This window comes from Chroicocephalus ridibundus, chromosome 2 (genome assembly GCF_963924245.1).
Source record: "Chroicocephalus ridibundus chromosome 2, bChrRid1.1, whole genome shotgun sequence".
Classification (NCBI taxonomy): domain Eukaryota; kingdom Metazoa; phylum Chordata; class Aves; order Charadriiformes; family Laridae; genus Chroicocephalus; species Chroicocephalus ridibundus.
This window is the reverse complement of record NC_086285.1, coordinates 52949706-52976796: the sequence shown is the minus strand read 5'-3', so window position 1 is coordinate 52976796 and position 27091 is coordinate 52949706. Positions and strand designations below refer to the sequence as shown.

Sequence of the window (27091 nt, the reverse complement as noted above, 5' to 3'; positions counted from 1 at the left end):
AATGACGTGTTGCTGATGAGGAAAGGCAACAGGGCTTGTCCCAGTTCCTGGGGTGGTGGCCCTTGTTGGCGTTTTGCAGGCTAAATGGGGGCAACGGACATGTTCCTGGCACAAGGGGGTTGACCTCTCAAGAGCACAGGCTGCTCTTTGCCTAGAGCATGCCTGGAGCCTGGTGCTCCGTGTTCCTGCTCCCTGGCAGCTCTGCCTATCCCACGAAAACCAGCACCCAGCCGCAAGAGAGGCCGTGGCAGCGTAGGTGTGATACAGGGCATCCTCGTAAATAATCCCTGGTGCTGGTGGCGTTATGGTCTGTGTCTGAGTTTTGACTCAGGGTGTGTAGGATTTAATGAAGAAGCTGATTGAATTTCAGGAAGCTTGCAGCCTGAAAGGCTCCAGAGAAAAACAAAACTAGAACTTCTTTTTGGGAAAAAACCACAACATGTTGTTCCGGTTGACTGAGATTTTAATTTTGATTTTTCTTTACCACTTGAAGAACTGCTCCTCAAAAGGATTGGCGTAGCTCTAGCTTAGTTTTGCAAAGGAGGAAAGGCATTTTTTTCATTCCCGATGTGGACTAGGAGCTTGTCTGTATATTTTTACTGAACGAGGGAAAGCGTAATGTTGTTTGATGTTGGGTTTTGTGGGCAGAACAACATGATTTGAGAAATGCCCTTCTCACTTCAGCAAATAAACATGACCTAAGCAAGTATGCTGTCACAGCTTCAAAATCTGTGTGCCTGTAAGCCCTGGAAAATGGGCGCAGATTAAAGTCAGCTGCTGTAGGCCAAGTTCTCCATTGGTGCAACCGTACCCAGAACAGGCTGCTGGCTTTTTTTCTGAACAAACCGTGTAATCTTATTTGTCATCTTTTTGTTTGAGCAAAGTTCAATCAAGGCCTTAAAAAAAAAAAAAAATCAATTTGGAAGAAACAAAATATTCAAACTAGTCGACTGCAGATGCTCTTTTTAATAAAGTGATGGTTTCTGTAGGATTTATTCAGCCCTGTCATATCCTTTGTGCTGGCTGGACTTTCTAGGCAGCTGCAACCCAGAGATAACTTAACTCTTTTGTCGGGATACAGCTGAACTCCTAATTTCAACAATCTTTTTTTGCCGATTTAAGTTATTTAAAGGTTAGAAAACCCGTTCACCGAATTCACGCTGTTTAAAGTCATCGTAATGACATCAGGAATGAATAATTCCTGCTGCCGTGATTTGTTGTGTTTATTAGGGTAGCACCTGGCAATCAGTTGAGAGCAGAGCTCTGTTCCCAGGCCATGCGAACGCCCTGCGTGCCTCCTCGCTTAATACATCAGCCCAGCCCTAGCGCTGCCTGAAGGTATATAACAGAGAATAACACGGTACGTTAATGCCACATCTTGAATAAGGAACCCCAGCCAATCTCTGCATTTCAGAAAACTGTTTTGAAAGGTGTGCCAAGCATTTTTGCTTGGGGTGTGCAACCAAAATGACTCTCAGCCTTCCGAGGCAAAAAAGGGTTGCTGGGTTGCCTGTATCTGAGAATTCAGCGCTTACAGCTTCAGCCTCCAGGATGCTGAACTTGCAGTTAGTTGAAAGAGCAGGGTTTGATTTTTATTTTTGAAACAAAAGATAAAGTAAACATGGGAATAGCTGTCCCATCATTTTGCTGATACCCACGTAGGAAACACTTATATCGGTGCAGTTTATCACTGCAGCTCTTTGAACTGTGTTTGGCACGTCCCATGGCGGAGTCACTGTGTACAGGAGGTTATTGTTTGCCTTGAAAATCCTACTTTGTTAAATTGCTGCTTGATTTGGAGGGACATTCTGGATACAGTTCCATATTGTCTGCATTGAGGGGTTTCAGATTCCAGGTTTTCCGGGCCATGGAGTGGTTTTCTTTTTAATTTTTTTTTATGTCAGTCTCAAGATGTTACCCAGGTGGACTTGGGGGCTTTCCAGGGCATCCACAGTTATAGTATCCCCGATCTGTTGGGTATTCGAACGCAGAGCCGCTATAGCTCTGACTGTGTGCCATGGACACGTAAAGATGTCCACGTGCTGTGGCTGTACAGCAGTGTCCAGGAAGAAAAACACCTCTGGGGAGCATCAAAAGATCTGCTGGATCTGTGTGGAAGTGTGCAGATGATCCCTTTGTGGACAGGGAGTTTCAACGATCCAGAAAGCATCTGTCTTAATATACCATGTAGTGGTATACAGTGTGTACGGTGGTATTACAGCATCTATGTGTATGCGTGGCTGCAAAATGCCAGGTGAATATGTGGCAGCTGTTCTTTTAACAACATTTCCGAAAAGGCCAGAAACTTTAGACAGAGTTCCCACAGCAGTTTATGGGGTTTGCCTCTGCTACGCATTTCATGGTTGCAGTTTATTACTTGCCCATTGAAATGCAGACGTTGAAACATACCCAACAGAACTAAGGATCTCCTTCCTCCAATCTATCGTCTCTCCCGCAGCATGCCCTTGGGCATGATAACTTTTTCAGGGTTCCTTAGCCTAAATGCTCAGCTTCTTTGCCATCAAGGTATGGGCTCGTCACTCGGCTCTCCGCTCATGCCGAGCCCAAAATGGGGTGAGGAGAAAGGTCCTCCTCTCATCTCAGTGCTGCCAGGGGCCTGGCAGGCTTAAAATCAGACTCTTAACCCCAAAACGGCAGCTATTGAGCTTGGCCTACACCCTTCCTCTTGTGTTGTGCTGACAGCCTTGGTGTTGGAGAGGAGGCAGCCACGCCACAGGGGCTTCCTGGCCCATGAAGCCCCTCAAGGGGTGGGATACGGTGCAGTCAGCATGTTTGGAGGCGGCACAGAGGAAACCCACTTGCAGTCACACAAGTAGCGTTGGAGGGGAAAAAAAAAAGAATCTGAGGGAGAAACGTTGTACTCGCAGCATTTGCACTGAGCTATTTTAATATTTATTTCCCTCCAAGTGATGTCCAGGCAGGGGTGTCAGCCTGGGATGTGGCCCAGACCACCTCCTTTGCGAGCCTTCAGGGAGGGCGGAGAGCACAGCCCGTGCCCCATGGCGTGTCTTAGCAATGCCTCACTACATGCTTTATTTTGCACGTTTTTTTTGTTTTAAACCCTACAAAACTGATCTTTTCTTCTCCCCCCACCCCCACTTTCCTCTCTCTCTAGTTTTGTACGGAGCTGAACCAGCCGACGCTGCCAAACATCCGCAAGTGGAAGGGCCCTAGAGGATGTTGGAAGGGTGTTGTTTCCGAAAAACCCTCGGGCCAGCTACACAAGGTACATTAATCCCTAAGTCTGAACTTTGGCTTTGCTTTTCTTTTTTTTTTCTTCCCCCCCTCTAACCAAGGACATATTTTGAATGTTTAAGGCAAAACATTTTGCAAATCTTTTTTGGCAAAGTTTGCATCTCTTGTTTTTTAAGCTGACTGTTCCTACAGCTTTCAATTTGACTGTGCGCTTGATTTTTTTGGAAGAATTGTTTTCCTCAGCCTGTGGCACACTTGTAAGGAGGAGGGGGTGTGTGTTTGGGGGAGGTACGGTGCATAAAAACAGTACAGAAACATAGAAGAAAGGCTACACATGAGGACAAGGAGAGTCCTTGGTTTTGCCCCTGGCAGGCTGCAGTACTTCTGATTTTTTTTCTGCACAGGTATTTAAAATATGCTGCAGACTCCGTTGGAAATCAGCACCGTGCTGCACTCTGCTTTTCCCTGCAGCATCTGCTGCCGTGGGAATATATATATGTGCTACGGTGGGGTTCTAATTTATAAGGTGGTGACAGCTGCACCTGCTGCCTTTGACAGAATTCAAGGTATAGCTGCGTTGGGCTGGACACCACTAACAATGCCCCAAAGCAGTAGTCTCTCCCAAGGGAAATCTCTTTTTTCCCTTTAAGGGCGCTAATGAGATTTCAGAGCAAGGTCCTCCTTGGGCTCGAGCCTGTTGTTGCCGAATGGCATCGTTCTCATGATGCAGTTATTGCAGCGTGGGTGGTGTTGTGGGGTAGAAGCAGAAACCGAGACCTGTCACGTAATGAATGGTGCCTGGCAGTACATCGGGCTGTCTTTCATCTACTCTGAGCGCTGTCGCTGTTAAAGACATGGCTGCAGTTGTATCCCATACTCACGCTGCTCAGAATCCACGTTTCCTCAATCTGGCTTTTCCAAATCAGGTTGCATCACCGTTCACTGGTTTTGGACTGGTGTTTTGAGAGATGCACCTCCTTTTATTGCCCTTCTGAGTAAAATCTGAGAAAGAAAGAAAGAAAAAAAAAAACCCACAAAGCAAAACACACCACCTGAGCAGCACGACGACTGGACTCTAGCTGGCACGAGAAAGACACAGAGGGTCTGAATGTGTCCAAGGTTTAACACAATTCACGCTTAATTCCAGTCCCCTTCAGGACATTTTTATTCCTGGCTGGAATTTTCCTTTGGGATCTCTTGTTAGGCCAGATCATTAAAACGCTGAATTTAAAAAGTTGTGCAAAGTTGTTGAAGTTGTTCCCTCTGCTTTTTCTTTTTTTTCCCCCAAGATTTATTGATAATTGTCTCAGAGTTTCTATGTTAAACCCAGAATCTTTAGTCAGTTCTTTTTGGAGCTGTATTTCCAAAGATAACAATGAAAGTTTGACTATGGGCTGAGTAAACAAAAATCATCATCTGCCTTGTTTTACTGGTAGGGATGTAAGGATGAATGCTTCCCAAAATTACAGGAGAAGTCTGTGGCCAAGCTAAGAATAGAAATGTTATCTACTAACTCTTCCTTTTAGCCACTTTAACAGAAATCTGGCTGTGCTGGAGAGCCCTCCACTAAGCCAAAAAGTCTCTTCTACCCCTTGGGTTAGTTAGTGGGTACATCGGGTTTGAACATCGTGTACACACGCACAATACAGTGAAGTAACGTAGTGTAAGCCTGAGCGTATAACATCTTCAGCACAAGCCGATCTCAGGACGCTCTATAGGGCTAAATAGTGCAAAACGGCGGATGGTGCATCAGGCTCGTGCTTCCACACGTCCCAGGCATTTGGCCTTCAACCAAGCAACGACTTTTGTCCACCAGGCTGATGTACAGTCTGGAGCCAGGGAATAGCGGGCAGCTGTTGACAGCTGCTTTATTCTTCCACATCTTTTCCTATAGCAGTTTTCAGACTTTAGACTTTGGACGGGTGGAATAATTTTGTCAGTGCTTTAAAGGTGAGTTATCTAAAGAATCTACCAAAGGATTTTAGCCAACCTTAATACGTTCTTTCAAGGCTTATAGAAAGTCAGCAGAGCAGATAACACTGTTTATTGCAGCCGAAATGGAGAAAACTCTTCCTTGAGATGGATTTAACTACAATTCGCTAAGGGAAGCAGGTTTGAATGATACCAAGGAAAATGGTGTCTGGGTGACGGGAGTGGAGACTGACAGGCTTTGAATTAGATGTCACTGCTGGTGCAACCGGGGCAGGCAGCTTTCTGAAAATGCCAATTCCATGTCCCGAAGTAATCAAAAAAAAAAGCCCCCATGCAGCATGATAGAAACAGAGCTGAAAGGAGCGGAGAGCTGAGCGTGAAATATTTGAGCTGGAAAAGAGACAGAGAAGATTGACAGGGCTGAGAGGTCTAGACCAGATTTCGCGCCAAGAGACTGAAGGAGGCCGCGTATTTTTAGCTTGCGGGCGACAGAAGTCTGTGAGGTGGCGTACGCCTTGGGGAGAAGGAAGAACTGCACGCAGCATCGTCTAATGCAAGCCCCAGCAGTCACCCAGTGAGACCACGAGGCACTGAGCTCAGGGTTAGACAAATAACCCTACGGGTAATAAACTACCGCGTTATTGACCATGCTCAGAAGAATCCAATGCCTTGCTGAGACTGGGAGGAAACGAGGGACCGTATCAGCCCAAACACGCACACGGGAGGCGGCATCTTTATGTTTCAGCCCTGCAGCAGTCCTGAGCGCGCCCCACCTGTATAAGATAAAACAGGCTATTAAATCCTCGGCTGGACCAAGCAGTGCCAAAGTTCCTGGCCGGCGTCACAGGCACCAGGGGCTGCGAGCAGCAGAGCAATACGTGTTTCAGCTCAGCGTGCTCAGTTTTCAGTGGGGCTGCCCAGGGAGCGTTCCTCCCTGGTGGGACTTTTGGCCGGGGTGAGATAAAGAAGTGTTCCTACCTGTTTCTTTATCCCTTACGGATAGCCTAGGATGCTGTTTCTCCTTTACGCTTGTGCACAGTGGGTTGGGCTCCCTGCCCTCAGCAGGCGCCAAGCCCCAAATATAAACCTGCATCATCTTTTACTGCCTCTGCATCTTTTGGGAGTGACGTACACCACTGCCAATACTAACAGTGGTACTGGAGCTTGCGGGTGAAAGGTTCACCTAGGGAGCTAGATTTGGGCAGAATGTTTTGGTTTTACCTTTTTACTACTAGCTTTTCTCTTTTTTGTTTGTTTTTTTTTGTTTGTTTGGTTTTTTTTTTTTTTTTTTTTTTTTTTTTAAATCCAGGGAGTTGAGTATTCTGGCTTCCTCTGGGATACAACAGCTGGCATTGAACTGAAAGATGCTTCATCTCAGGAGAGTGCACAGACTAATGGCAATGGGAGGCACTCATATCCTCACCCGTATCTTGCACATTTCAAGGTAACCACCATTATGTGAACCAACCCTTGCAGAATTGAGCTTTTATTAAGAAATTTGGGGTAAGAAACCGGAAAGACACACAGTCTTCTAACAGATAAAAATTTTGCAGGAAGCTCAAACCCATCTCGTCACTTCTGCACTGTCTTGTGGCTTGATTGTAGGTCAAGGCCATGAACCATACCCACGTAGGGCCTTTATGGGCATGGCAGATCACCAGAATTAGTCCTTTCTTCAGCTCCTGTGGGAGCAAACCCTGCCGCAAGGCAGCATTCGGGTTGGTGGATCTTCAGTAGCATCCACAGCTACTGAGAGCGTGACAGAAGTCACCAGTCACCTTATTCTGCTTTTGCCAAATTAACACAGCAAAACTGAGGTGCGTAGCCAGCAGCAGCCAGACACAGGGCTGTGATTCTTGTCAGTGCCACAAATGGTGAGTGGAGAAGTGTAAGTGTAGACAGAGTCGATATATATATACATATATATATATAAAAGGCACAGTGCTCCTGAGAGACTCGGGCTAATCTGTCTTATGTTGCTGGCATACTGCAGAGTTTCCATTTTAAAGCTTTTTCACTAGGCTTAACCCATCTAAAAGAACATGATGCATTTTGGAAAGTGTTCTCGTACGTATACTTGAGTGAACATCCAAGTGGAGAGAGCCCATCTCCACACTATGAGATGTGATGGAAGGGTCCAGTTTGGGGAACTTAACATCTCTGGTAATGCTTTGAGAGATGCATGAATAAAATAATTATCAATACATTATTATTAATTATATTAATATTATATTAAAATAATTAATAATTAACATAGGTCAATATTAGGAGTAAGTATTACTTGTGCCAAGTGAGTCCCAGAAGGTAAGAAGATTGCAGGGAGCCAACAGCTCCTTTCAAGGTACATTAAGTTTCTTGGTTACTCTCTGTGACGGGCCAAGGCTAATCACAAGGGGGTAGTAATTAGCCCGTGTAATGACCACCGTGTTATTTGTAGATTATTAGCAGTTGGTTGTGCATAAACTGATTTTCATAAGCAGCCAGCTTCATTCTGCAACCATGGCTTGCTTATGCAAACCAGTTTCCCCAGAACTGAAAGAGTATCAGGTTATTGCAAACAGAGCTGCAAAACACCTTCCCTCTCTTCCTCCGAAAAACAAGACCAACCAAAACACACCAGGCACACAGCAGAGTAAGTCCTAGGCACCCAGATTTACTACCAAAAGTACTGGGAACAGGCACCTGGGTTTGCTTTGTGACTTTCCGTGCCCTGTCTGCACAGCATTGATTTCTCCTCCTTCCTCCCCCAGGTTGGGATGAATGATTTAACGCTGGTTAACCTTCATCTGGTCTTGTCGCCCTCGGCCGGAGAGAATACCGGGAAGAACCACGACAGCCACAAACTGGCAGCCTTTGCGCAAACTTTGCAGGAGACTCTGAAAGGTAGGGTGTTTGGGTTTGGATTTTTTTTTCCTGACAGCTGTCACATGCACGCTGGTCATCTTATCTAATCAAAAGGAATTTGAAAAGAAAATAAAATCTGGCTCAACGCAGGTTTCAGAAATATCCTCATCAGCTCTACATTGTCTTTACTGGTATTTGTATTTGAATGATGGGTAGCCTGGCAAACGGGCTTTCCCCCAGCTCCTTGACTTATTGTCTCTCCCAATTAACACGAACAGCACAGGGCATCCTACTGGCTTTGACACTGTTTTTTCAAATGAAGCTCCTTCTGATTTTACCCAATGTCAGAGCAAGTTCAGACCTCCCCCCCAAAAAAGACACCAGAGTTAAGACCCTATTTTAAAGTGTTTTGTGGAAATGACGCCTACTTGATATCAGAACAAAGCTTAATGGATTTTTTTCGAAATAAATTTCAAAATAATTTACTTTTGGATAATTGGAAGCACTTTGGAAAACCCATTGCAAATCTGGAGATGCCTGTTCATGAGAAAAGAGACTAAATCCTGCTTTGGATCTGGATGTAATACGCAGGATAATTGTGTTGGTTTCAAATACGTTGCTCTGGTTTTACACCAGAATGAGAGACACCAGAATTTAGATCCAAACTTGAGCTGTGTGATAGCCATATGAATTTCTTTACCTCATTTCTGAGAATGTGCGTCTTACTCTGAAGCTCGCAAATGAAACTCGATTTCCTATGAAGCAGAGCAGCATGTTTTAGATTCAAAATGTTGCTGATCTTTTCATAGGAATAGAAAAATCTACGCCTTCATTTACTGCTTAACAAAGATGCAAAGGGTTACAAGGTTATTTGCGTGATGATTTTCAGCTTGGCCCAGTTTAGCAAGGTTGGTCACTTGGAAGCATTAATATCCCTCTTGTATAACGCAAGAGATGTTTGCAGGTTTTATGCGTGTTCTATTGTTTTTCCTTTTGAGCTGCAAGAAGTCAGTCAGAGCTATTTTTAAGTGCTACTGATTTAAGTATTTGTCCACGTACCTTGAAATGGATGAATGTAAACAAAAGGATCGTTTGTTTAATCCCCGAAGGCTGAACTGAGACACAGATAAATGTGTAGCTCTTCTGAAGTCAATGGGGTTGCATTTCCGCTGCATCTAAATTTAGACTGTCCACATTAGGGCTCCTCTTTATTCCATGGTTTTATTTTCATATGGTAGGCGTGTTACTGGAGCATGTTTTTTCTTGGCTTAGTCTTTCACAAAAGGAGAGATTCAGATTCCTCTGAACTTGCGGGATGCAGGTCTTGTTTTGTAAACAAATGGTAGTGCACACGTGTTACTTTGAAGTACTGAATTACCCTGCCGAAATCAATGTCATGCGTAAAATTACTGCCGTCCTTCAATTTCTTCCAAATCAATCCATAAAGTATGGGTAATAAGAACTGATTTGTCTGTGGGTACTGCAGTAAATTGTAGTTTCTGCTCCCATTTTGCGAACGGACGCCTACTCTTTTATCTTTCATTCTTACGAAGAGGCACGTGAGCGTCTGAAGAAATTTGGTTACCACCCACAGCCTCTTGTAATGCAGAGCAGTAGTGTCCTCATATTTCTCCCATCAGACCAGTGGGTCCTGGTTCCTTTCTTCCCTCTTTCTTCCCCTTCAGCAGTACCAGAGAGGTGTGGTGGCTGTTTGCTGCTTGTAGCTAACACCTTGCAGCAGCCCTTCTGCCTTCTCTCAAATACTCCTCCTCCTGTTCATCTTCAGCGTGGCGACCATGGGTGGCACACAGACAGTATTCTGGCTGTGTTGGTAGTGCATGGACCCAGGGAGCAGGGTCTTGGCTTAGTCATCTTCTCCCATCTGGCTTAGCCGTATTCCGTGGTTTACTGGTGCATTGGGCACTAAGCTCAGAAGACCTTTAAGAAGCAGTAGGGAGTCTCATGGCAGATGATGTACCATCACATCCTTCTCATCATCTGCTTCTCACTCTGTCCAGGGAGTCTGGGGGCTTAAGGGTCTGTTTAATTCATGAGGGGACTCGTTGGGGGCATGGGGAAGTCAGGCAGAGTGTCCTACAGGTGTCTCTTTGGATTGCCATGAAGCAAAGGAAGATTTTTCTGGTTCCCGCGGGGGAGCAGATTTCAACCTTGCAGACTTTCTGCAGGCACTGGAAGTCCCTCAGCTGGTAGCATTGGCACACGGGGCTTAGCTGCTGTGGCACAGGGCTGAGTTAAGGCAGCGTTTTGCTTTGCTTTGCTGGCCGGGAGCCACCCGCAGAAACTGCTGAAAGTGGCTGGTGCTTCGGTGAATTTGCAGGTGCGTTTGCACACAGACCGGACTTTCTCCTCACCTGAAGAGTTCCCTGTTGAGGAGGGCAGGGCCACTTTGAGCCTGGTGGGTCTGAATGCGTGTGGGAACACCCCAGAGAGGTAATGGGAGACATGCCTGTCTGCTGTGGGCCATATGCCACCGTCTGCCACCAGGCAGAGGCTCTGGGTCCTCATGGGACGGTATAATCTGTGAGAGGGACCTTCGCAGCAAAGGCTGGGTTGGTGCGGGAGTGCTTGCTAATGCCTCCTGCGGGAAGAGAAGGAGGAACAGGCTGCATCAGCTGAGGAGCCCCTGGCTCTGGCAGCCTCTGCTGCCCAGTCTGGAGGAGGAACGAGCCCTGCCAGACTGAAACTCTCATCTCATCCAAAAGAGGAAAATCACATCATAGCGTTGATGTGATTTTCACATCCAGTAGCATTGTCTCAATTTTCTTTTTCCCCCCATCTGATTGTAACTGTGGACATCGCGACCCCGGTTTTTGATCATTACGGGCAAGGGCATGCATTCTTCTGGACTTTTTGCGAAGTTTGGCTAAGAGGCATTGAGGCTGACCCGGGAGACCTCTGGGAGCTGCAGCTGCTGCATGGTGGCTCTGCTCCCTGCCTCTGCTGAAGGACCCAGGGACATCCAGGAGGATCCAGGCAGGTTTGCTCCCTTCCCTCCCGCTCCTTGATGTCTGTTGGGGTCTCGGGAGGCAGACAAGAGATGAAACTGCTGTGCTGCCGTGCCTGGCGTTGCTGTTGCGGGAGCTGGCAGAGGCAGGAGAAGGGCTGAGAGTGAGCCAGGACAAAGGGAAATGAAGTCGGTGGTTATCTAGAAAATCGGTGTTGCCTGCTTTTCCTGATTAGCGCAGGACTGCCCGGCCTTTTCCCCAGTGATTCGCGGTCATGGGGAGCCCCAGAAGCTCCTGTGAGAGGGGACCAGAAGCAATCTTTTCCCTCCCCGATGGCAAACTGTGTTTCAGCTTCTTTGACATGCTCCAGCCTATTTCGTCTGTCAACTTTATGCTGCGTTATGGTTTTATGCTTAGTTATTCTGCATGCAAAAGTTTAAATGGGTGAAGAATACAGTGATTTCCTCCCTGGCGTGCCGCAGGCTGACTTCTTACCTCCTGCGGAGCACACGTCCAGGTGCTGGGTCTGCTATTTCTAAACTGTTCAGATGGAGCAGTCAGTTAAAATTTTCACCTCTGAGTATAGTTTTTTCATATATTTTTCAAGTAAGGGAAATAGGTTTGAGGATTTGCTAAAAGAAGTGAGAGTATTTTAAGAATGGAATGGAATGGAATGGAATAAATAGAACAGATTAGATTAGATTAGATTAGATTAGATTAGATTAGATTAGATTAGATTAGATTTTGTGTGGGATCGAGATACTGCTGTTAAGATCCCGTCATTTTTAAACCCCACCCCCCACAGATGTGCCCCAGAGGTTTCTGTAATGACCTTTCCCCACTTACATGGCGGAGCTGAAAGCATGGAAGGAGCTGAGCGCTGCCTGGGCCATTAAGCAAGCATTAGTCCTGAAGGACTGAGATGACACGGTCGCATTTCAGGCTTCCTGGTCCTGCCAAGCAAAAGATCTTGGGTTTTTGTGATGAGATGCGTGCAAAACTGCCAGCTCTCAGCAAGCACTATCGACCCATTAGACAAGAAGTGATTTTTCTTTTGGGTTCTGATGGAGTTTAAAACAGCTCAGGTTCAGATTTGGGTTTTTTGTTTCTTTTAAATATGGGAAGGCCCCTGTCATGAAGACTTTATAGAGTAATATTTAAACCTCATGTCATTTCCGATATGATTTGTGAGTTGCAAAGGGTAGAGAAACCACAAATAGTTTCACTGTCTTTGCATCGCCCCTCTGCATCGTAGCAAGGAGCATGTTTTGAAGTATTTATTTTTGTAAGTCCTACGCTATCAGTCTCTCCTGCCCTTCCCCAGTTCATCTTTCATGGAGTGCAAGACAGGAGTGGAACAAATTTTATTCTTGAACTTGCACTCCCTCTCCTGGCTAGCTACTTCTACAGCAACAGCACAAAACGAGGAGGTTTATCCGTGAGCAGTAGGTATGGTACAGCAATCTGTCCGTCCAACCCATCTCCTCCCACATTTCAATCCCAGGAAGGAAAAAGCTTACAGACTCTCATAGTTCTCTTCTCTGAAGTCAGCTTTGGGATAACTTTTGGTGCATTTGTGCCTCCCTTTTAGCATCTTCCTCCTTCTCCAGTACCAAGCTCTTAACACAGCAACATCTGTGGTCAGCTGCAAGCGTTCTTGAGTTTGTCTTATCAGACTTTTCTGCCAGTGGTTTCAGATGGGTGCCGGGGCATGTGCGTTGTCCTCTTTCCCCAGTGCACAGGACAGGTTGAAGCCAATGTGTTTCTTGCATAAAAAGAAAAAAATAAGCTTACAGAGTCACAGATTTCTAAAAACCTCTAAGACCAGAACTGCTTGTCTTTGTCACTATCAATGAATAGCAAACAAAAGACACCAATATAAATGAGATGATGCTTAAAACCAAGCATGAAATGTGTACTGGCTGCTTTTTATTGTCATGAAGTTAATAGCCATGAGTAAATAGCCAGTGAAAAAGACTTTAAACAGCATTTCTTTCAGTTCGGAGTGAAGTCAGCTTTGCTGCTCAGTATTTGTGTTTTTCCTCCTCCATTTATCCTCTCTCCCTCTTGCACTTAACCGATACGTGCCCATTCCTCCCATTCATTTCTATTTTTCCTGTTTTCTAGGAGAAAAAGATGTCATCATCCTTGGAGATTTTAACCAGGCCCCTGACAGCAGTGACCATGACATCCTGAGGAAGGAGAAGTTCCATCACCTGGTCCCTTCCAGCACCTTCACCAACATCAGCACAAAGAACCCACAAGGGTCCAAGTCGCTGGATAACATCTGGATCAGTCGGAGCTTGAAAAAGGTTTTCACAGGTGAAGTTGCTTTTTAGTGAGGTCATGTAACCTTTAGTTAGGTTAGTGTTGTGTGTCAAATTTTGGGCCATATCACTTACCTTATTCTCCGTGATCCTTTTTTTTCCTGCAGGCCACTGGGCTGTTGTGCGAGAAGGTCTTACAAACCCATGGATCCCCGATAACTGGTCCTGGGGTGGGGTGGCTTCGGACCACTGCCCCGTGCTTGCTGAATTTTACCTGGAAAAGGACTGGAGCAGGAAGGAGGTGACACGGAATGGGAACGGGGTGACAGTCGAACGCAACGACTCCCACGCTAAGCATGAACGATGACGTGAACTTGAGGGTGCCTCTTCTGCCCCCCAGGGTGCAGCCAAAGGCTCTGCTCGCTCGTGGCTCAAGCGGCAGAGCAGGACTGTCTCCCCTTTTCCTTCCTTCCCGCTCTCCTCCCCACGCCTAGAAAGCATCAGCACTTGATTTTGGTGGCCCTGGCTTTGTGCCCCTCCTCGGACAGTTGTGCGGTGTCTGAGGGGGCTCATGGCAGTGAAGCAATTTGCAACTTTTTCTGGGGACACAGAGGACATTTCCATGCCTGGAGATTTGGATGAGAATTGTACAGAAAATAAAGTGTACTTTTAATACTGTACAGGATCTTTGCTAAAATGCAGCCGAGGAGGGCTTTGCTGTGAGGGTGAGGGGGGAGTGATGGTTATTTTCCTTTGCCTCCTTGTAAATTGAGGGAATAAGAGAGGCCCCAAAAAGAGAGACACTGTGGAAATTCTTGGCAGGTTGCAAATGCTGTTCAGAACTTGCAAAAGCTGCTGGAGCTGGTCCCTACGTGACCCGAAGTGAGGCCTGAGTGATCCCTCCAGCTCAGCCTGGAGAGACTTCATTCCTCCACAGCCCCGTGGGGATGTGGGCGCCTCTCTTCCTTCCCTTCCTCTCTCCTTATGCACCTGGATGCTCCTGGCAGGGTGCATTTTGCCCCAGAAGGGCTTTCTGAAGCTTGGCTTTGGCTTGTTTCACGTGCAGCGTTCATTGTTGGTTTTTTCCTACATGTTGGCCTTCAGGAGCTCAAAACCACCGACTTGTCCCTCTGGTCCACTTCTCCAGTGCCCTTAGCTTTGCTCTCTGTTGGGAATCTGGCAGGAACAGCCCTTGTCCTCTGGCCTTGCAACTGGCATCAAAGAGGAGATGTAGCCCTGAGCCTTTGTGTAGGAGTCGGTGTTCTGAGCAGGACTCTGCGTCGGGGATAGATAGGTAATACATGAGTGGGAGGTCTATAGACGAGCCCATGTTCACATGGTCACTGCAAAGGCTGATGCACGTGTTGCACCAGCCTCTGCCCATCGATCTTTTAGGGGTTTTGAGTTTCTCCCCCTGGAAGACCAGGCAGTTATGCATCACTTTCCTGAGCTTCATTGCTGCATAAGCCTGGTCCAGGCACCGCAACAGGGAGCCCGAATACAGTGTATGGTCATGGTGCACGTGGCAGGGACGGGGTCTGCTTCTAAGGAGGTTTGTTTCTGTGCACGTCCTGGGCGGGGAGGACTTCAGTCAGCAAGCTGCCATCACAGTGCCGGGGATGGAGCATTAAATTTGCCACCTATGTAACATTTTTCAAGTAGCAATTAATAAATGGTGACCTAAAAGGGAAACGTATAAGGACTAGAAAAAGCAACGCAGCATCTGCAAAAGAAATAGGCTGAGTGTGAAAGGAGCTGAGCTGCCCACTAGCCCAGCGCTTTCTGCTCCGGGCTGCAGATGACCACACATTTTGCTGCTAAGGAGGAAAGAAAGCGCTCTGGCACGACTCATTGGGCTATAAAGGGAAAACTACTCCTGACAGTAGTGCCACACTGATGGAGATGTTGTAACTGAGGGGTTTAGAGCAAAACAGTATCATATTCGTGTAGCATTTTCATCACTTTAATTTTCTGAAATATCGTCTCATTTCAGGTAGCAACAACTGAATAAATTCACATGGAAACTCACACAGTTGAATATTTCAAGCAGCTTTTCTGACTATACGCAAAACTAAACCCGGAGGAAGGTGGAATAGTCTGGGTGTGACTCTCAGACTGAGGGAGATTTCATTGACATTTCAAGAGGTTAAGTGAATGACTAAGAGTTCAGAGCGTCAGACCAAAAATATACCTTTACTTGCTCAGCATTTCCTGTTAAAAATGGGAGGTGCAGGCATTTGTCCCTGCTCATTATAGAAACTAGCGGGAGAGCTCGGCTACAGCTTTCATTCTAGATCCTTGGTGCTGCTTTTTCCTTTTCCACCAAGCATGATTTTGCTGCCCCCCATTAATTTGAGTGGCACCAGATCCCCCAAGCAGTTCTCCCTGGACCACTGCAAAATATAGGTGAGGATGCAATAGAGTTGCCTTAGTCAAATGACTATCACATGAGGTGAGCGGCAGTAAATTCCCAAGCACACACTCACTCTCTTGTACCAACTAGTGTTTGGTAGTGTGACGTAAATTAATTTGGAGGCTGAAATGACATTATAGCTCTAGAAATAAAACTTCAAAGGGCCAGATCCCATTTGGTCTGCTGCAGGTGTAAATAAATCCAGAGCCACCAAAGCCTAGAGAAGGACCTGAATTCTCCTGTATGGGTGGTGATCTGCAAGCAGCAGTGCTAGCGGTCGCTGGAAGGTCCCTTCCTTTGGCTGATGAGTTGCTGATTAGCACAGGCTGCCGGCAAGGGAAACGAGCTGAGCCACTCTAGTAACCCATGTGTGAGCTGTAGGAAAGGTTAATGAGGCTGGTCTGTAGACCAGAGGTTGCTCAGCCCAGCCTGGTGGGAGGAAGTGGGGAGCTGTGGAAAGGTGATTATTTGGTGAATACAAAGATGCCTTGAAATAAGGTAGGTCCTACAGGGTCAGAGAGAGGAGGACAGAGGAGTTTGGTACCTACGGGTCTCCACTTGCTTGCATGGAGCATCAGTACAAGGTATGTGCCTGGGTTACTTCATGTTGGGAGGCAGCAGTGCCTGACCATCTTGATGGTTTCACTGGTTTTAAAAAGCTTGCTTTGGTTTTTGCGTGCGACGTCCTAGGAGGATGATGAAGTAGTTGTGAGCCGGATGGATTTTGGGAGTTCCTGAGAGCATTTGTCATGTTATGGTGGTTCAGAAGCTGAAGTAGTGGCCGACTTCCTCCTGTGCCTGTGGGAGCAAACCTTAAAAGCAATTTTATTTTGAGATGCTTACAGTAGAAGCTAGGCTAGCCCAGCTTTCTGTAGTTGTATTGCCCTGGCAGCGCCAAGGTAGGCAGCAACGATGGAGGCAGCACAGAAACGGTGAGCCTTTATTGCAGAAGGCCTGACGCAGGCTCTACACCTTGCATGTTTTGAGCTCCCCTCAGGAGCCCAAATTTTGTGAGGCTGGGTCCTGCTTCATAAGTAGCGTCACCAATGGCTACAGACTGATTTGGTCCAGGTTTATCTTTTCCTAAGTATGGTCACGTCTGGAAGGCAGTTCAGCTCACCTGGGCACAGCAAAGGGTGGTGGAGCTCTTCCCTGCCCACTGCACGTGGAGCCTGGCGGCTTCCTGACAACCAAGCTCTGCCTCTTATCTCCTCCGGACACATGCCAGCCTCAGACTTCCCCTGGCCAGGTGACATAGGGACAGCTGATGTGCAGCCCATGGTCCCTGCGGTGGCTGTGGCTGGTGAGACCCCACAGCGGTCTGCAGGGGAGCTCTGTCCTCCTCCTGGCAGCTTCTGAGAGGAGAGGTGGCTCCTGGTGGGGCACGGAAGAGTTTTTAAGTTCAGTTTCTACCTTTTAGCAGCTGCTGGAATAAAAGCTTAAAGCAGGGCCCCGCTCGTGGAGGCTGAGGGCGGCACGTCTGGTGTTAGGCCTCTCCTCTTTGCTCCCCATGGCGAAGGCTTTTAAAATATCCACAGCCAAATTATTCTCCTTTCCTATTTTCTGTGACCTGTTTCCCTCAGGGCAAAGCCTCTGCTTTGTCCCGTGGGCTTGTTAGGAGGATTTATCTGGCAAATTGTCCATTTGGTCACTTGGCTTTGCAGTGTTGTTGCACCAAGCAGTGCTGCAAACGGCCTAAAAAAAAAAAAAAAAAAAAAAAAAGAAGGAGCTGCGATATAGGAGGAGTATTTTGTCTTTTGGAGAGCTGCTAAAATCCTCTGAGGATCAAACACAACTAAATAACTGTCCTGGAAATAAACTTCCAAGAATCGGGTCATGGCAGCAGTGGGTTGAATGACTCCTGGTGCAGCAGGGGTGGAAGCTGGATCACAGATCACACGAGGTAACCTGCCTTGGTCTTGGCATTCTTGAGCCCTCATGGGAATTGGTGCTCAGCATTCCTAGAAAAGGTCAGAAAAGGATCAGCCCAGGGGACTTCAAGGTTTTCCTAGACATCTAAATGCCTTCATTGCAGAATTAGTTGATTTTTGGTTTTAAAACTGGTGTCTTGAAGGAGCTCGCTGGGCATGGGCAGGAGCTGGACACGATGGGAAGCAGAGCTCTCGGGGCAGCAGCTGCTGTTCCTTTCAGGTCGTGAATTCAAGCACTCAGGAATGGGGTGGAAATATCTCATATTTAGGTTATGAGCTTTTCCTTGGCTGCAGGAAGCAAGGCAAAGCCATGCAGGCATTTCCCGGCCTTTGACTTCCCAGATTTCACACTTTCACACAGATTTTCTAGATGGGAAAAACTCCTCAGGAGGATTGTGTTCATTTGTTTTCCCGAAGCAAAACGCAAAGTTCTCCCCCATGCAAGGAGTCACGTTGACTCTGAAGCCGCGCTCTCATGGGAAACAGCCCGCAGCAGCTTTTTTTGTCCTCAGAAGAGATGCAGCAGCGACTACTTTGTGAATCCACCACTCTCGGGGCGAGACTGAGCCGCCTTGCCAGCAGGCTGCACGGCTCTTGCTGTGACCACTCAGCAGTTCTGGGCTGTGTCCCACGTCCCACAGAGCAGGAGGTGACCGCAATTTCCGACAGAGCCCTCAGCTCCTTACCGTAGCCTGTGATGCTGCTCAGCTCCTCTGCTCACCCATGTGGGGTTGGGTTGGGTGTCCTCCCCCACTTTAAACACTTTGGGAGATAATAAGGTTTAACCGCTTACAGCTTTGGAGCCACTGAGAACATATATTGTACGAGGGAATGGCAGGTACCCTCACGGACGTGTTGCTACAAATCTTTTGCTGTTCCCAGCAACGTGTTGGCTGCTGCTGGTTACTGCTTTGGTTATAAGCAAAGTCAGGAGGTTGTGGTTGGGTGCCTCTTACGAGAGGCCACAAGTATATAGCATGGTATACAATATAAAGACACATGCACATTCAATTGGACCCTTTTCTCATCAGGTTATAACGAAAAATGAGATTATTTTGTTCGTTTTTTAGGTTTTTAAGCCTTAAGTTATTTTTACCTTCATATCTGGAAGTAAAACAAAATCTCCTGCATAAAATCAAAGTCGCTAAAAGGACTTAGTCCAGAGTACCCGCAGGTTACGTGTGCACTTAGGAAATGTGTGGCTGGGTAACCTTTTGACCCATCCTTCTGGCCATCTCGTAACCCTGCATGCTGAGATGTTCCCAGCCTGAGGGACGCCCAAAGGTGTCTCTTTATCAGCTTGTATGAATGCACAGACCTTGTATAAAAAGCAAACGGAATGTGCACAGACCTGAATTGCAATATCGCTCGAACTTTGTGTGAAGCGGTAACACAAGGAGCACCAGCACTGAGCTATCAGAGCACTTTGCCACCACTTTTTAGGGAGTGACCTTCAAGGAAGCTCTTCCTTGACCTCCTTCATCCCTTGGCACGCTGGTAGACAAGAGGGGTTGTCTTGCATCTGGGTGGTTACTTTACATCCCACTTCTCATATTGTTTGACGTGATCGGCCCACTCCCACGAAGATCACTCACAGTATGTGCCTGGCTGGCCATCTCGGTACTCTTGCGGACTCTTGTTTGGGAGAACCTTAACCTGATTCTATCAACTGAAGGACTATTACTCATTTTACTAGTAATTTTGTGGTCATGATACTCTTCCTCTTTGCACGTGAGGATTCCCTGGCTGCTTTAAAGGGACTTCTCACCCTGTCTTCATCCACCCAAGTGCTCCCTTGGGTGGTGCTGGAGGTGAAGCACTTGTGCTAGGTTTCCTTCCTGCCTTCTGCCCTGTGCCTGGGGGGGATGCATGGGGGCGTATGTGGAGACCCAAAGGGTGGCAATACTGGTCAGCTGATACACACCATGCTTTTCCCTATCTATCACCTCCGGGATGGAGAGAGTAGTAAATCTGTTTGTAGCACCATGCTTTGCTTTACGCTGAGAAATAAGCCTGTCCCACCAGGGTGGGGACCCGCTGTTGCTCCTCTCTATCTGCAGCAGGAAGGTAGCAGGGCTCCGGGTTGGCAAGGTATGACCAGAGCTACGCTTAACCATGTTTTTCACTTCAAAACAAAAGGAAAAAGATTTGTTTTGCTCTTGGGACAGTCGAGGAGCCGTGAAGGAGCCTCAAAGAGTCAGGGGGGTGGAGGGGATGTGTGAGAGATTGCAAACACACAGGGAGCGGGGGGGATAGCAGGAGCATGCCGATGGACAGATGAGAATGGCACGGGCACTCCCCAAAGTGACGCAAGTCTAGGACATAGTCGTGACATGGAGGGTCCTAAGGAGAATGGTGGAGGAATGTCTGAGCAAGGACGCTGGGAGCTGGAGGAGCATGGGGCAGAGAAGGGCTGGGACAGGAGGAAGGACGAAGATGGGAGAGCAGATGGAGAAGTGAATCACAGCTAGAGGCTTCTCCACGTGATTCTGTGTGTCTGGTGAAAAACCTTGCCCAAACCAGGGAAAGCTTCTTTTCTGAAAGCTGCAAAGGAAAATAAAAAATACAGGGGACCTCAGCTTTTAAATATTGCAAGGTTGGGGGGCAGGGGGAAGAGGTTGACTCATAGATCACATACATTTTTTTTGGTGGGTGAGTGGGACTTACTTTCTTGGCTCAGGGGTTGATGTTGTGGTAGTGAAAGTATTCTTGAGATAAAAAGGAAGATACAGGACTGTGATTAAGTAAACACAGCCTGGAGGATGAGTGCTAGAGACCAGGGCAAAAATCCAAGCAGGAGAAATAATCAGGTGAGCTGGAGGAGACAGCCTGACTGGTCTCTTGTTTGGGATGTGGCATGAGATGGAAATTGGGCCCTAATGTATGCACATGAGACCCTCCAAGCACAATTTTCAGGGCGTTGTTGGGACAGGGCCTGAATGTGAGCCCAGCTCTGCGATATTAGAGCAGGGGGGCTGGTCTTCGTGTGTGCCTTCTGTTTCTCCTCCAAAGCCCCACGGCATTGCACAGGCCAGAGGAGAGGGTCCTTGTGGGGAGGTTCCACCCTGCTCTGACCCTATGGCACGAGAGGAGTACCATGACCTGGGGCCACTCTTTAGTCACCAGCAGTGTTTCTCCAACCACGGAGTTTTCTTAGGATTTTTTTTTCTCTTCAAAATCATGTCTATCCAACCCAATCCCGTTCACTTGTGTGAGCCCTGGCTGTGTGGTCTCCATCCATGTTGTTTCCCGCTTTGTGCAGCGGCCAGCGTAGTTGTAACTTCAGCCTTGGTCTCTGTTATCTAGGGAGCTGAAATAAGGCTGTACTTTGCCCTGTGTGTTGATAGACACTTCAGGAAGAGGGGCTTAAACTGTCTCAGAGGCACTATGCGACTGGGGATGATACAAAATATTTCCGCACAACTATAAGAAATGGATTTAGACAACTTTAATGGGCAGGGTATGGCTGTGCCTTGAAAGGTAATCCTGATGGCATCTTTTTATTATTGAATCAATGTAAATGAATAGGTTTAAAATTCAATATGTGGATTTTCTGAATTGAATCTAATATAGAGTTTCAGTTGTGAAAAGTCCATAATTGTTCAGTGAAGCCAAAATAGATTCTCCCCTCTGTATGTTAATGATACACAATCTCATTTTAAACTGCATACGGAAAAGAACTCAAAGAACTTCTTAACTTGGTGCTGATATATTATGAAAATTATTAAGACACTTTTAAATGAACACTTCCATAAAAAAACAAAAAACAAAACAATTGTTCCAGCTGTTTCCTTTTGCTTTTCTCTTGGCTTGGACAGTGCCTCTCTCAACTTCCACCCCAACTTGTGTGTTGTCAGACTTCCATCCTGATTTTCAGCATAAATGATTTCCAGCTTTCCTTCTTCTCCAGGCAGGCAGGAGCATCACTGGGACCCTTGGTGCTCGAGTTGCTCCTGAAGCTGCTTGCAAGGCATCCAGCTTCACAAGCCTGGCAGCTTGAGTGCTGGGAAAAGGATTTCAGAGCTGCGGTAGTCCTGCAGATCACCTGTAAGAAATGTGAAATTTAATCAGTACTGACATACACCTGCCCGGCAAAGCTCTGGTGTTGCGTTTCATGCTGCTGATGCTGTAGGAGGGGTATCTGGGATGCACTGAGTGAGGGAGAACAGCGGTGATTTGGGAGCCTGTGGAGGGGGCAGATTTTAGGCCGAGTTTTTCAAACTAGCAAGGAAGGGAGGGGGAATGTAATGCAATACTTGGACAGGCTGGAGAGTTGGGTGGAGAGAAACCTTATAAAATTCAACAAGGGCAAGTGTAGGGTGCTGCATCTGGGGAGGAATAACCCCATGCACCAGTACAGGTTGGGGGCTGACCTGCTGGAGAGCAGCTCTGTGGAAAGAGACCTGGGAGTCCTGGCGGACAACAGGATGACCATGCGCCAGCAATGTGCCCTTGTGGCCAAGAAGGCCAATGGCATCCTGGGGTGCATCAAGAAGAGTGTGGCCAGCAGGTTCAGGGAGGTCATCCTCCCCCTCTACTCTGCCCTGGTGAGGCCGCATGTGGAGTACTGTGTCCAGTTCTGGGCTCCCCGGTTCAAGAAGGACAGGGAACTGCTGGAGAGGGTACAGCAAAGGGCTACAAAGATGATGAGGGGACTGGACCATCTCCCTTACTAAGAAAGGCTGAGGGATTTGGGTCTCTTCAGTCTGGAAAAAAGACGACTGAGGGGGGATCTTTTCAATGCTTATAAATACTTAAAGGGTGGGTGTCAGGAGGATGGGGCCAGGCTCTTTTCAGTGGTGCCCGGGGACAGGACAAGAGGTAATGGGCACAAACTTGAGCATAGGAAGTTCCACCTAAACATGAGGAGGAACTTCCTTACTTTGAGGGTGGCAGAGCACTGGAACAGGCTGCCCAGAGAGGTGGTGGAGTCTCCAACTCTGGAGACATTCAAAACCCGCCTGGATGCGTTCCTGTGCAACCTGCTCTAGGTGACCTTGCTCTGGCAGGGGGTTGGACTAGATAATCTCCAGAGGTCCCTTCCAACCCCTGCAGTTTGGTGATTCTGTAATAATATTTAGCTGTCTTGCAAGGCACATCAGCTAATGACTTTTAAAGTATTTTCATTAAAAAGAACCCACAACCCTTAAATGTTATCCTTACTTGTACATGAGGGAGCTGAACCATAAGGAGGTGACGGGACTCCCTGGAGATAGATAGGCAAGCACATTTTATAATGTGAGATGGGGAGAAAGAGCCCTGAAAGGAAGCAGCGGGGGAGATGGTGGGATGGATCAAAGTGATGAAGTGGAACATTTGGAGTTGCCATTTCCCGCGTGGATGGTACTGAAAAAACGCATTGTAGCCAAGTGGCTCGGATGGTGCCTCAGACCATCTCCTTAAAAAAGGGAGGGTGTGTAAGGTTTTGTGCAGCCCGGCCTGCTGACAGAGCAGAAGGAGCCATACCTGATGTACAACTTCCACCAACCCTTCATGACTCCAACCCCAAGTCATGTTTTTCAAAACTGTGTCAGAAAGCCATCTCTTCCATGCACAGCTTGGGACGTCCGACTAGCTGTAGAGCCAATGCTGTTGAAGGAGAGTAACGCTCTCACACAACACGATGTAACACTTCAGTACCCTCATCTCTGTCATTCTTTCATTTAACTTTATTTGCAAAAGTTGTATAAAATGCCTTTTAAAACTGGTCTGGTGGAAAAGCCTCCCCATTTCAATGTTGACCAGGTTTCTGTATAGGAATAATGTAGAAGTAGCACCACACAGCAAAGCAACTGCGCCAGACTGCTATAGGAAAGGCTGCCATCACATCATGGACACCATGAAACCGTGCAGCGATGTGAGCTCACGTGCGCTGCTGTACAGATATTTTATTACACAACTTCAGGATCATGACTTAGTAACCAGCCTCTTCACAGTGGAAAATTTACAACAGCTACGCCTCAAAATTTGAAACGCTTTTACAAAGGAGGAAGGATAAATCTGATGCTGAAAACAGAAGCTGACAGCTTCCTCTATGGCTACGGTATTACTTTGCTACTGACAGCTTCCAGACTGACTTTTCACAAGGCAAATCTATTTCTTAGAATAACGAAGAGCAGAAGTTTAATGGCACCTACTGCTTTGAAGAAAACACGATGCAGGTCTTTGAGTAAAGCAAAAAGGCCTGTAGTAGTGTTGAGGGCTACAGAGTGGCAAAAGAATCAACTGGCTGTTGGAGGAAGGGACGTAGGCATGGTGCTTTGTGGCAAAGCAGGGTGACTGGCACAGCCCCCTGGTTTCAATGACATGTTGCGTACCTACACTTAGATTATAAGACATTACTACAGGGGGCGGTGAAAAAGCACTTTGCTTACATAGAAATCACTGGAAGACAGGGAATTCTCTCTTTTAAGAAAAAAAAAATCAGTTCAAATTTATCCTTTTCATAAAGAACCGGCCCTTTCACATATCTCTGGATCAGCAAAGTGAGCCAGATTCTTCCGTGGCGTAGCTCAAACAATCTCTGCCCGATTTACTCCAAAGACAGCTTTTGACTGCAATCTTTGACTCGACATCAGCCACGTGTGGCTTTCTTGCTGCTTGTGGCAAAGGAGCCAAAACCTGGAGCACGTGAGTGCATGACTGCAAAGGGTCCCTGTCAGGCTGCTGCAACACCGTGTCTGCTCGGCACGGCTCTAAAACAAAGCTGGGCAGGCAAAGTTATCAGTGATCAAACCAGACAGCCTGAAGGGAGGCAGGAGAGAAAAGGGGCTTTTATTTTAGCATACAGAGGCTGAAAGGCTTTCAGCTCATGAACAACACTGACAATACAAAATTAAGGCTGCTGCTGTGAGCAGTTCTTGGTCCCTGCCTTGAAAATACCCAAATTTAGTAAATTTATGCTTGTGGAGCGCATTTTCTTTTCCTCAAGCAGTTGGCCAGCCAGCCGCTGCAGACACACTAGCAATACTATCTAAAAGGCAGCTGCTTTTATGGGATTATTCAAAAACCTTCAGATCTCTCAGCCTGCTGAGAGCTTTTCCTCACAGATTTTTCTCTGGATCAGAAAATGTGTTCTCAAGACTTTGCTGTCATGGCTGGTAATGTCCTGCCATAAGGTGGGAGGGTTATTCCATCCATTTCATTAAAGAACAGGGTAAGTGGGGAGGGAGGGATATCAGGGCTGAGGTCCATGCAAATGTGGTGTGGAGGAAACCTTGGCTCCATCTTCTCGCCTTATCCAAAGCCGGGCCTGTTACCAGTGGGCCAAGGCAGAAGGGGAAGAAAGGGCAGAAGCACCATCCAAGGCTCTCACTAGTTCCTGCCCAGTCTCTCCTACCATAGCTGCTTCCCGGGAGTTTAGAGGAGCCCTGGTAAAATGCTGCCTACTAAAACAAAACCCTTTGTCAGAATACTTACAAGTGCAAGACTCTGTTTGCCTCGATAATTCCATAATACTCCGGAATCAGAAAATGTAGTTTATGTAGCAAGTTCTCCTGTGTCATCTAAGCTATGCCTTACAGTAAGCTGCTTTCTCTTCTTGGTTCTGGATATAGCACCGGCAATTAAAACAGAGGTAAGGTTGCTTCAGAGTGGTGCAGCACTTCTGTTGGAACACAGGAATAGGACACTTGTGAATCTTCCCCCCATTCACATCTTGTTTCTTCAACAAGCTCTGCAAGCTCAAGTTTGCTGTAGCATGGACGTACTGCTCAAAAAGTTGACTTGACCTTCTGTAGGCTCAGGTGACCCAGAGAAGTGGTGCTGCATGCTGTGCAGAATCATGTCCCCATGTTCCTGAATTTATTTAAAACATGTTCAGTCATGAAATCACAGTTCTGCTTGATCCTTCTTCCAAAACGCTGCCATGTTGAACTTCCTACGCATGCTATGCTTGTCCTCAAAGAAGGAAGACCCTTTCCATTATTCAGCTTCCTGAAACATGTACTATACAGATAAAGATGTAGAACACTAACTTTTTGAGGGGATAAAGGGGGATAACTTTTCTACCTGCTTACAGTCATTAAAACAGCAATACCAACTTTTTTTTTTTAATGCTAAGTCTCCCAGTAAAAAAAGAACTCAAAACTTTTTTTGATCCCATGGCACAAAGACCTGCTTCTGTGCACTGTGTTTTTAAATTTTCTTTTTTCATTGCAATGATGACTAAATGGGAAATTGTTACACAGACAGCGATGTAGCATAATCTACAGCAGTTCTATTTCTATGAACCGTGACCAAAGACAGGGAAAACACAAGTGAACTAAGGGGGAATTTCTCTTCTTTCTCCTTTCCTCCACCTTTAAACCTGTGTGGGAAAAGGCAGTATCTTATAAAAGACAGTGTCAAGGACTATACCTAGCATATAAAACAGAGTAGATGATTGGACAGATCACTGCAAAGGAATTCCTAAGCCAAATTTTAAAAAAATGCACAAACCCTTTAAAAAATAATCACTATATAATCACAATGCAAAAGGAACATAGAGAGGACTTTTTCTGAATTCCATATATTCTGGACACCCTTTCCTCCCGCCCCACCCCTCATAAATCCATTTTTGCAAGCTCTGGGAAGTCCAATTCTGCATCCTCAATTGCAGAGGGTAAGTGAATGGTGGGCTGCTACTGTTAATTTATGAGATCCTGGAGCTCTTCGTCAGTCAGCTCATTGACTTCCATGATCTTTTCCAAGTGCTCCATATACCGGGCATGGTCTTGCAAAAAGTGTGGTACCCTCATGTTCTCAATCACGGCTAATCCTTTCAGGCGGTCCACATCCTCATATGAGATCTGTAAGGGAAGGACATGGGTTAATTTCGCACTATAGCCCTGTTACTTCCCTGCTGTGGCTCTAAATTATCTTTCATAGATGAGAAAAGATTTCAGAGCAGGGGAGTTAAAAGCTTGTGAGAATCCTTTGAAAAAATAAGTAACCATGTGTTTCAATGGAAGATGCAAAAAAAATGTAACTTTAGCAAATGCCTCCATACTTCCTGATTCTGCTTTTGATTCAATCAGTGAACAGACTTATAGGAACCTGAAAGAATGAGACTGACCTACACCAGCTGCAGGAATAGAGAGGGAAAGAAGCCTCTTCTCAAAGAGGTGGAAGGATTGATATGAGAATGGAAAAAACACTACGCCAAAGACTGAGGAACTAGAAAGGGGGTGCAGGACAGGCACGGCACAGAAAGCAGGCAGGGTCCAGCTTTGGGAAAGGCATGGTGACAGCTGACCTGAACTCTGATGTTTTCATTTTCACTTGCAAATGTGCTTATGCGAAACTAAATTAAAATGCACCTCTAGTAACTAACTACACCATGGGCAACCCTTAAGCATCCTGATTTATTTTTTTTCCCATTCAATAGATTCAGTTTGCGTCTTGGCATCAGAGTCTTCTGGGTATAGGTGTGACGCTCTCAAACATTTTCCAGATACTGAGGGGGCCTATTGATTTTTTTTTTTCCAATGAAAGTTGAGATTTTTCTCCATAGTCTTATGATTCTATGAGCTAAGACTTCAA

At 46.6% G+C, this 27091-nt stretch overlaps 2 protein-coding genes across 3 annotated transcripts in view; one reads left to right on the top strand and one right to left on the bottom strand.

Annotated features, from left to right (window-relative positions):
• The window catches only part of EEPD1 (endonuclease/exonuclease/phosphatase family domain containing 1), a 69519-nt gene extending 51783 nt beyond the window's left edge, over positions 1-17736 (top strand). Inside the window, exons 3-7 of the mRNA XM_063325500.1 lie at positions 3137-3247; positions 6458-6592; positions 7899-8031; positions 13086-13280; positions 13393-17736. Of these exons, the coding sequence (XP_063181570.1) occupies positions 3137-3247; positions 6458-6592; positions 7899-8031; positions 13086-13280; positions 13393-13592 (774 nt within the window). The 3' untranslated portion in view covers positions 13593-17736. The remainder of the gene's footprint in view (positions 1-3136; positions 3248-6457; positions 6593-7898; positions 8032-13085; positions 13281-13392) is intronic.
• Positions 17737-20993: 3257 nt separating this feature from the next.
• MATCAP2 (microtubule associated tyrosine carboxypeptidase 2) overlaps positions 20994-27091 on the bottom strand; it is a 33479-nt gene continuing 27381 nt past the window's right edge. Inside the window, exons 7-8 of one of the 2 annotated variants that reach the window (XR_010069886.1) lie at positions 24989-26358; positions 20994-21614 (exon numbers count right to left, since the gene is read on the bottom strand). Coding sequence is in view for 1 of the 2 variants with exons in the window: in XM_063325501.1 (XP_063181571.1) it covers positions 26197-26358 (162 nt within the window). In the remaining variant the exon portion in view is untranslated. Of the gene's footprint in view, positions 21615-23061; positions 26359-27091 lie in introns of those variants that run through there. The other variant, XM_063325501.1, reaches the window with a different exon arrangement.